Source organism: Gadus chalcogrammus, chromosome 15 (genome assembly GCF_026213295.1).
Source record: "Gadus chalcogrammus isolate NIFS_2021 chromosome 15, NIFS_Gcha_1.0, whole genome shotgun sequence".
Taxonomy (NCBI): domain Eukaryota; kingdom Metazoa; phylum Chordata; class Actinopteri; order Gadiformes; family Gadidae; genus Gadus; species Gadus chalcogrammus.
The window spans coordinates 902,185-912,184 of record NC_079426.1 but is presented as its reverse complement, the minus strand read 5'-3'; the positions used below and the strand labels follow the sequence as shown (position 1 = coordinate 912,184).

Below are 10,000 nucleotides of genomic sequence, written 5' to 3'. Positions count from 1 at the left end.
ATGAAAGAAAGCAGAAGTTTGACAACGGCTGTTCAGCCGGTTGGCTGAGCCCGCCCCTCCACTGTACTGTTCTGTCATGCGCTAACAATTGGTGAATCATGATAACTAATAGAATCAGGGCTAAAAATACTTTTAACCCTCACCGTTGTGTGTTTATTTTTAGATAATGACCAACAATTATTTGAATGGCTGTCATGACACAAAGGTCGCTGCATGCAAAGCTTTCGAAACGGTTAATACTCATTGATAACAACAAAGTAAACAGCGTCACCGTGTGGATCGAAGAAATTGACAAGCTGCCGCTGCACGCTTAAACATGCATTTCAAACGCAGTGTTCCCCAAAAAACCTGATAATGCTATCTTCATACTACACTATAGAATACAATTACATAAATAAACGATGGAAGTGTATTTCTGCCAAAAAAATATGCAAACTATTATGATATATTATAATATCATCTATTGTAATAAAAATATTCCCATGGTAAGACAAAATTATGAGATAAGAAGTCATAACTATGAGATAAAAAGTATTTTGGATTACTTCAGATCCAGAAATATATCTGTTTCGTATTTGATAAGAATCAGCAAAAAAAAAGTACACTCCTGGGTCAATAACAAAATTTCAAGAAGACGTCCTGATGAATGTATAATGGCCGGGCTCATAACAGGAGAAAGTCAGAACCCATTGAAATAGAGGACCCCCTAGATTCACTGATATGTCGAGTGGGAGAGAAGATGTCCTCCTCATTGGAAAAAACTTGGAAGGTCCAGCAGGGGTTTTGGAAGCACACTAGAAGGCCTTCCGAACGCTAGGAAGTACAACTCTGGTGGTGGGTTTGTTTAGGCCATGATTAGACAACTCAAGGAGAGCATTAAGGCCAAGCTGTCCAACAGATCCAGAAGGAGCTGCAGGAAACAGAAGCACTAGAAGAAGGACTCCGGAGATGAAGAGGACATGAAGAAGTATAGAGTCAGGAGGATGAGGACGGTAGGATTACTTGTGTCACGTTTTATACTTCAGAAATGTTTCATTCCGGGACAATTTTCCACTATCATACTGATTGCAATTGTCAGAATTATAAAATAGGTTTTATCCTGTGATGAATACAAATACAGCATTATTGTAACTATTTATTTTACACATCAAAGATGTAACAAATATTTTCATTTCTTTCTAATAAAATATAAGTATAAACAAACAAAGTGCTTTGTTTTCCTCAAACTGGCCTTTTGTAAGAACTTAGTAAAATGCAGAATCCATCATTCTCATGACGTCGTCTTCTTGACATTTTGTTATGGACCCGTTGTGTGCATACGTTTTTGCTGAATGTTATTTAAAATATGATACAAATATATTTCTGAATCTGAAGTAATCACTCTTTTTTTATCTTATAATAATATATTTTGATCTCATATTATGACTTACCATGGGGATGTTTTATCATCAAGACTAAGCTTTCATCTTTTTTTGGATTGGCGGAAATGGTTTTCCATAAGAAACGTTGTATTTTAACTTTAATTGTATTTTGTATCCATTCCTTTATATTTATTTTTGTCAGTTCCTTCCTACGTATTTATAGCGTTCACTGGTTTATTTACGTGCCTAACGCGCTGTATTTTCCCACGTGACCTTTCGGTCATGTGGGAAAATACAGCCAATCAGGTTGGCCAGGCGTGGTCTGCTACAGTCAGTATATCACAATAGAGGATCCCGTTACTTTGCAGATTAATATGACCACCAATATCGATTTTGATTACGATAGGACGTTGTTACAACCGAGATTTTAAACGTAGCTCAAAGTTAGAAGTGGCCTGTTAGAAATTGAGGGGCGTTTTTTAGCTGATCATCATGTATACGATGCCTGAAAGCTCTGAATGCGCTGGAGACATATTCGACTGCATACAGAGAGGGAATATTGAGCAGTGTGTAGAATTGATTCAAAATGATCGATCAATTCTCAAGGAAAAAGGTAACGTAGCATGACAACTTTGAAATGGAAAGGTATCACGGTGTTACAGTAAGCTGTTGCAGTATGGAGTTCAGCACCCCGCTGTACTTGCCATGCTCTTTATTCTTCTGCCGTGAATGCAGTGTTCAGGGTTTAACACTTCATGAAATGTACATGGATGTGCCTTTACGTTATGTGATTGTAATATCTCTGAAACCGGGTTAAACCGTGACCCTACTGCGTAAATGCTGTATTGGAGTTGGTGATATCAAAAAGTCTGTTTTTTTTAAAGTTGGTGCTTGATTAAATATAATAAATCCTACCGTGCTTATCAGTGATCCAATTTCCCCTCAGAAATTATATGAGCTGGTTCACCTTTATGACTCAATCTCTCCAATGATTACTTATGGCTTATTGTTAGTTTCAAAACGAACAAGAAATGCAGTGAGCCGCTTAGGTGCTTGCAGCCCATTAGTGTCGATATGTCCCAGTGTGTGTCTGTAACTGCTGATGTAGGTAATGCGAATATAACTGTATTAACTGTGTGCATGCCGTGTTGTCTTTCTCCCAGGCTGGGGTGGTTTCACTCCTCTCCACTCTGCTGCCCTCCATGGAAACCGCTCCCTGGTTGAAAGCTTGCTAAGTAACGGTGCTGACCCTAACCTAGTATCCGAAGCGGGACAGACCTCATTTCACTTTGCCTGCAGGTCAGTCCCGTCCGCATTGAAAATCTCAGCCAGCGAATGTTGTCCACACTAATACATTCACAAACCTCTAAACAATGAGTCAATGTTGGCTGGCCTTCATCACACACGATCCATTCACAAACCGCTTCTTAAAGCGAACATTGTTGTTTTGCGTGGGAGCCATCTTTTGTATTGTTTGTTGTTTTTATATTGATACGTACATTTTTAGTATGTGATGCATGATAACGGATGCTCTCTCTCGGGCCTCGGCCTCAGGCAGGGAAACATCTACATCATGCACCAGATGATGCAACACGGGGCAGATCTGAGGCTGGTGGACCTGCAGGGGAAAACATCTCTGCACCATGCGGTGCTGGGAGGCAGCATGTAAGCGGAGGACACGCCCCTACATTTACATCTGGCCATCCAGTCAGCACAAGATTTACCGAAAACTATAAGTGAAGCTGAGAACAATAAAAGCATCTCATCAAAATTAGAGTATTTGCAAATAATTCAGTTTTCTCATGAAATGGTGTGCATAATACAGAGAAGCTATATCAATTAGAAAGATGAGGTGAGAGGCTTGATCTACTATTATTTGTGCATTACAGTTTAATCTCAAGATACATAAATGGTACATCTCAACTGAGATGTGTTCTAAATCGAGCATCATAGCTCAAGTGAACAAATTGTCTTGTTTGTGGTTTGTACATATTAACCATGACCATATTGTTATCATCATACGTATTTGTTTGTTTGTCTGTTTGTGGTTAGTGTAGCCATGCATTACCTGTGGGAGACAGGAATGTTCCGGTACTCTGACTCAGACATGTATCATCTCACATCGCTGCACATGGCAGCCTCCACCAGCAACACCGAGGTGGTTCGCTACCTGCTCCGACACCAGGTGAATCCCTTCTGATCAGTCGAACACTTTTTTTCACCTTTGAAGTCAAACACCATTGTCGCGTGTCACCCATTTATTACTACTTTTAGCGCATATCTCTCGTTTTAGTATTCTTGTGTTCGGGAGCATTCCCTGGACGTATTCAAGCTGGTAAAAGGGGTTACTTTGGTAACCATGCGACAGCATCAATTCATGCCTTTTACCCCGTTGTGTCCATCTTTGTTGCTTGCGTTACCAGAGATGTGCAGTGGATGCTCTTGACCAGGAGGGGGCGACAGCGCTCCACGTGGCCGCAGACCACGGAGGCGTGGAGGTGTGTTGGACGCTGCTGCAGAGGACCGGCTACAGGATGCTCCACTGGAAGAACCACCACGGCCTCACCCCGCTGGACCTCAGCAAGCTGGGGAAGACCTTTAGGTGAGTCGACCCATCACGGCCGTCTAAATGATACCACAGTATCATCAGTGTCCATTCCCCTTTCCTTCTCTTGGCTTGCTTTGAATGTTTATATTTTCCTGCTTTTTTCAGGCATCAGCAACTCACAAAATTACTGAGGCTGTATATTAATGAGCCAATGCACCACACGCCAAAGGAGTCCCACGGTGAATATACTCTTTATATTAGCTTTAAATATTCTTCAGCCCTTGATGTATCCAAGTTATTATCCAGATATAATGAGTATGAGCATGGTGAAGATGAGGAAGATGACGATGACGTGTGTGTGTGTGTGTGTGTGTGTGTGTGTGTGTGCGTGTGCGTGTGTGTGTGCGGCCCAGTCCTGTACTATTGGACGCTGCTCTACCCGACTCTGAGCGGCTCGGTGATCCTCATCCTCGCGGCCTTGGGGGGGGGCTACGGGGGGCTTCTCTGCGGCCTGCTGTTTCCCTGGCTGGCCAGTAGCATCTTCACATCGTTCCACCGCATGACCACCTACCAAAGGTCTCCCCGCCATCCCCCCAGACACCCCCTCACTGAGATCACTGCTCCTTCCGTCCTGGCTAATGCATCCTCTGCAGTCGTCCTGTGGCGGTCACGTGTTTAGATGCGTTGTGTGGTGTGTTTCCCAGGTTACCGAACCCCATCTACCTGGGCACGCTCTTCGCTGGCTTGTTCCACACCTTGCTCTGCTTCTATGGGCAAATCATGCTCAATATCCTTTGACACAAACTACAAGGTTCACCGTTCACTGCTCTGCAGTCGTTCAGCGCATGCTTTGATCCAAAGTGACCGACCTGACGGGGGTTTGAGGTCCATGTCATTAAGGAGCAGGTAAGGGTGGGGCATCTAGATGAGCAGGTAAAGGCGAGGGCATCTTGATGAGCAGGTAAAGGCGAGGGCATCTTGCTGAAGGATGCCTATAGGTAGACCGCAGGCATTGTTTTTTTTTCCCCTGACATTAGAAGAAAAATGATATAAATGTAAAAGCTTGTACTGATCCTTCACTGGCCCCACGCATGTGGTCCACCGGGCTCCTGGTGCAGTTCTCCATGTTCCACTTCGCCCTGGTGCTGGGGCTGCTGTGTAAGATCCTCACCCAGGACCCCGGGGCGCTGGGCCGGGCCGAGTCGGACCCCCGCTTCACCTGCATCGCAGACCTGGTGGAGAAGAACGAGAAGCCCCAGAGGTTCTGCCCCTACTGCGAGGTGAGGAGAACAGCCCCGGGTTAGGAGAACAGCCCCGGGTTAGGAGAATAGCCCCGGGTTAGGAGAACAGCCCCGGGTTAGGAGAACAGCCCCGGGAGAGGAGAACAGCCCCGGGTTAGGAGAATAGCCCTGGGTTAGGAGAACAGCCCTGGGTTAGGAGAATAGCCCCGGGTTAGGAGAACAGCCCCGGGTTAGGAGAACAGCCCTGGGTTAGGAGAACAGCCCCGGGAGAGGAGAATAGCCCCGGGTTAGGAGAACAGCCCTGGGTTAGGAGAACAGCCCCATGTACCTGCCACCATGTACCTGCTCACCATGTACCTGCTCACCATGTACCTGCTCACCATGTACCTGCTCACCATGTACCTGCTCACCATGTACCTGCTCACCAGCTACTATCAGTCTGCACTAAACACTAAACTAAACTCACTTAACTACAACACTGGACAGCCTCAAGAGGTTCCTTGTGTGCTTTTACTGTTGTTATTATATAAGAATATGATTCAAACAATCCGACTTTGGGAAACCTGGTCTAAAAAAGTAAGCGAACCGAAACTTTGGAGTATTAGACGAGCTCCAACGACTAGACGGGTCGTTCAGAGCGTGACGGCTGATAGCCCTGAGCCTTCCAACGGTAGCGCTCCTAACGGTCGGTGGTGTTACGATGCTCCTGAGTGTTCCGAGGGCACTCACACCGCGCCGCCGCTAACGCCCTGATCACCCCCCCCCTCCTGTCCACCTCCTCCCGCAGATCTTCCAGCCCGACCACAGTAAACACTGTAAGCTGTGTGACGTGTGCGTGGCCGACTACGACCACCACTGCCTCTTCCTCAACCGCTGCGTGGGCAGGGACAACCACCGCCTCTTCCTCGTCTTCCTGATCTCCTTGGTGACCGCTCACCTCCTCTTCCTCGTCACGGCGACCAGCTACCTGAACGGCAAGAAGGCGGCCGGGTACCACGGCGCCACCTCGTCGTGGTCGTCGTGGCTACCGTTCTTAGGGGCGGAGTTCTGGGTGGCCACCCTGGCCGTCATGAACGCGCTGACGTTGCTGTGGGAGGCGTGGCTGCTGAAGGAGCAGTTTGAGGCCGTGGTGGCGGGGACCACCACCTTCTTCCGACAGGACGAGGCGACGGGCCGGCGGCGGTCGCTCGGCCAGCGCTGGGCGGCCGTTCTCTCCTTCCTGCTGGAGGGGAGGGACGGCCTGGTGAGGAGGCAGGCCCCCACGGACCAGACGGCCCTCGTCATTTAGGACCCGCCAAACCTCGTGGACGTCTGTGTCCTCACGAAAAAAAAAAAAAAAAGTCCTTTGTCTACACTGAAACAAAAAAAGGATCTCAAGTCTGTTATTATTAGTATGTAACAAAAAAAATGTGACTGCCACCTTAAGTTGTTGTACTTGAATGTGAACTGTTTACTGATGAAATTGCTCTGACTGTATTTGAACGCACTACACTACTAGAGACCCTCGCGCGGTGATGCCGTTAGGCTCATCTCCACTCAGACCTCTGAACCCCTGAGATTCTTGACTGTCACTGAAGCTGTGCACTACGGAGCTCTGGTGACCACAGAGGCTCCAAGCCACGCTTTAACAACACGCATTGTCCTGTGAAGCTGGGACATTTCTCGACTGTGTTTTAGCAGAAACAAATAGGATATCATGTCTCAGCACGTCTGTGGTTTTATCTAACACACGTTTTACCTTTTAACGTCAGTATTGCAGTTTTGAATAAAAAGCCTGCCTTTAAATGACGCATGCCTGTGGTGTGACGTGTTCAGCCTGACCTTTATGTTAGCGTTCTGCGTCCGGGATTAGCATATCCATTCACATAACACATGCAGCCGGCTTCAGCAAACTGCACTCCAAGAGGAAGGGCTTTCTTCCCGACTAGCATAATGCTATTACCTCCCTGGCCGGCTCCCGCTCGTTTGCACCGGGCCACTTCCTCCACTCCCGCTAATGGGCCTCCAGGTCTCTGCTTTCTTCATTACACTCATTTCCTTCATGTCCCTCAGGAACACATCTCTACATTATAGATGATGACGCACCCCGCTGCCCACTGGCTTGTTCTTTGTGTTGGACGTGAGTGGTGGAGAAGATGGTGGCATGCATACACACACACACACACACACACACACACACACACACACACACACATACTCAATATGTATAGACACTTTTTTATTGGAGAGAATCTGCTTATTTTCTCACCCTCTCACCCCGTGTTTATACATTGTTCAAATGGAAGACATTAACTGGTACCTGTATTACCAATTACCCAGGTAGAGGACTTAAGTTTAAACATCATTTGAAATTGTTTCTAACTCATTTACTGGCTGGCTTCCTCAGCCTACCACACCAAGAGGGGCGCTTTGATCAGAGCCCGCTAATGGCTCGTTAGGAGCCGCTCTAACAACCTAATTGAAGGAAAATACACAATTCACACCACCACTGCTCAATTAACAGAATCGTAAGAACTGTGAGCTTCAGAAATACCTAAATGTACCTAAAATGAACACAGCCTTGAATTATAGCTTATTAACATGCCATCAAAGGGCCTGTTTTGAAGACATACTGAACATGAAACTACTTTGTCTAAAACAATTCCAAATACAGTTCAACATCTTCAGGCATATCCAAAAGCATTTAGGAACATGAGCAAACGTTCTCCCCCCTGTAATCGGTGTCAGCCCTTTAGATTCCCTTTACTAAGCATAATGCAGAAGTCAGTTACAGGGTCAGGTGAAGGGGCTCAGTTTGATGCAGTATTGCTGCATCAAAACATTGAACAGGAAGTCTGCTCGAACTGTTCAGACACATAATAATGATTAAATAAAGCACGCATAACATGCTTCTGAGCATAACATATGGCTCTGTATGAAGCCCTTTTGGGATGAAACCTTTGAATCTAAGGAGAGTAAATCGATGCATCTAACATTTTGATTGTGTGCAGTTGACCTAGTGATAAACATACCCCAACTGATTTAACTGGATCACAATGGGCCCATTTCATCAGGAGAATTGTATTGATGGCCTAATTCTGTAATAAATCATTCATTTATAGTCAGAGTCATTTACTTTCAGTGTAACCTTGCAAATGTTAGGTGTGGTTTTGGTCTATTTAATCACTTGGGCACTTTGACAACAGACGAGCTAAACGTCCTCAACATTGTTCTGCTTCTGGTAAGCTTCTCACGCCGACACGCCTCAGCAGCCCCGCCTCCAGGTGAGCTCAACTCCTCCATTTACTGCCACCTGATTATCTGAATTACTAGCTACAATTATATCATCAATTAACTTCCTTGGATGATTTCAACGAAGAACATTCCTCTGTCTCTGTTTGCGGACATCCAGTCCCGCTGCAGAGAGCCAACCCACGATAAATAGGACCAGTCGGAGGCAGCAGGCATGAATCAGCCTTCAGCAGCTGGAGGAGGTCAGCCCAGGCCGGGGTGATTTAAATGGACTCTGTTGTTTGGCAAAGGTAAATTACTTGCATCCTTCTGCTTTACTGTGCTTCCAGCACTGCTGCCGATGAAACCCAATTTGGTGGCAGAGAAAACCGATACCACGTCTACTTCTGAAAATATTCAAGAGGTCAGCAAATTTCACTTCTCTGTCAGTGAGCTACGCACTTCCTGTATGAACGGGAAAATGAAAGACCTCTTCGAGTAGCAAGCACAGACGTGCGCTATGTTCTTAGAATGTTGTTGTGATCGTCTCCAAGACAGGACGACGATGGGGGAAACGTAGACGGCTTCGCTTCTTTGGGCCCAAAAAGAAGAAGAGTCGTCCTCAAGACTGCGCGTCATCGAGCCAGGCCGTCCTCTAGACACAACATGGCAAGTAATGTCCGAATGACTGCTTCTCTATTTGTCTCAGTGGCTATAAGCTCTGCCTGGCCCCGGGAAGCATTCCTCAGCCTGCTGGTCAGTGTTTGGTCAATAACAGCAGCCATGCAAGGCACGTCCCTGAGCAGTGTGTGTGTGTGTGTGTGTGTGTGTGTGTGTGTGTGTGTGTGTGTGTGTGTGTGTGTGTGTGTGTGTGTGTGTGTGTGTGTGTGTGTGTGTGTGTGTGTGTGTGTGTGAATGGAACCATTTGAGTGGGTCAGCAATGATCAATTAAGTATAAGACTAAGCTTTTGGTAAATGCGTAATTTAGGGACCATAAGGTTTGTTGTTGTTTATGTGTGTGTGTGTGTGTGTGTGTGTGTGTGTGTGTGTGTGTGTGTGTGTGTGTGTGTGTGTGTTTGTGTGTGTGTGTGTGTGTGCGTGTGTGTGTGTGTGTGTGTGTGTGTGTGTGTGTGTGTGTGTGTGTGTGTGTGTGTGTCCTAGCTCAGATAGAGACGATAGACAGATGATGACCATATGGACACACAGCGATCTCCAGGACATTTGCCGTTGACGCAGAAGAAATACTATTTGGTAAAGTTATATTTTATGTTTTTATCTATTTAGGTCAAGGACAACTCATCATTGTTTTGCTAGAGTTGTTGCTCCATCATTTCATGATTTTTACGACTGTCTCTGCCAGCTTATATCTGCGTATAGTAGGGCATTTAAGTACTTTCAATTTACTACCAAGTTTCATGTATAACTACTGTATCTCATTAGTACTTGTTTATTGATACAAACTGGGAATCCTTATACTTCCAAGCTAACTCGCAAGGTTACAAGCTGACTTTGCAGCCACAGACGACCTCATTTTCTCAACATACCCTCTTCACTAACGCGCCATGTCAAATGTCCACTATCTATCACCGAGGGTTTTATATGAGTCTGTTCCCGGCTACTGCCGTTTGTCTGTCTACCCC

General features: G+C 45.9%; 2 protein-coding genes and 1 long non-coding RNA gene across 6 annotated transcripts in view; 2 read left to right on the top strand and 1 right to left on the bottom strand.

Moving 5' to 3' along the window:
• Positions 1 to 21, bottom strand: part of wdfy4 (WDFY family member 4) — a 57,710-nt gene extending 57,689 nt beyond the window's left edge. For all 4 annotated transcript variants that reach the window (XM_056609223.1, XM_056609224.1, XM_056609225.1 and 1 more), the window contains exon 1: positions 1 to 21. This exon is cut by the window's left edge and continues 279 nt beyond it. The gene's annotated coding sequence lies outside the window, so the exon portion shown is untranslated.
• Positions 22 to 1,644: 1,623 nt separating this feature from the next.
• On the top strand, positions 1,645 to 8,133 carry si:ch211-223a10.1 (uncharacterized). Its single transcript, XM_056609330.1, has 10 exons — positions 1,645 to 1,974; positions 2,525 to 2,660; positions 2,916 to 3,026; positions 3,414 to 3,546; positions 3,785 to 3,963; positions 4,075 to 4,148; positions 4,323 to 4,485; positions 4,614 to 4,696; positions 4,999 to 5,189; positions 5,938 to 8,133. The coding sequence occupies exons 1-10, from the start codon at positions 1,854 to 1,856 to the stop codon at positions 6,436 to 6,438; spliced, it is 1,692 nt and encodes a 563-aa protein (XP_056465305.1). The 5' UTR covers positions 1,645 to 1,853; the 3' UTR covers positions 6,439 to 8,133.
• Positions 8,134 to 8,825: 692 nt separating this feature from the next.
• The window catches only part of LOC130404207 (uncharacterized), a 2,155-nt gene continuing 980 nt past the window's right edge, over positions 8,826 to 10,000 (top strand). Inside the window, exons 1-2 of the long non-coding RNA XR_008904211.1 lie at positions 8,826 to 9,033; positions 9,522 to 9,611. This is a non-coding gene — a long non-coding RNA (uncharacterized LOC130404207). The remainder of the gene's footprint in view (positions 9,034 to 9,521; positions 9,612 to 10,000) is intronic.

Coding starts and splice junctions, on each gene's coding strand:
- si:ch211-223a10.1 (XM_056609330.1), top strand. CDS start 1,854: ATGTATACGATGCCTGAAAGCTCTGAATGCGCTGGAGACATATTCGAC. Junction 1,975..2,524: donor ATCAATTCTCAAGGAAAAAG/GTAACGTAGCAT, acceptor TCTTTCTCCCAG/GCTGGGGTGGTTTCACTCCT. Junction 3,547..3,784: donor GCTACCTGCTCCGACACCAG/GTGAATCCCTTC, acceptor TTGCGTTACCAG/AGATGTGCAGTGGATGCTCT.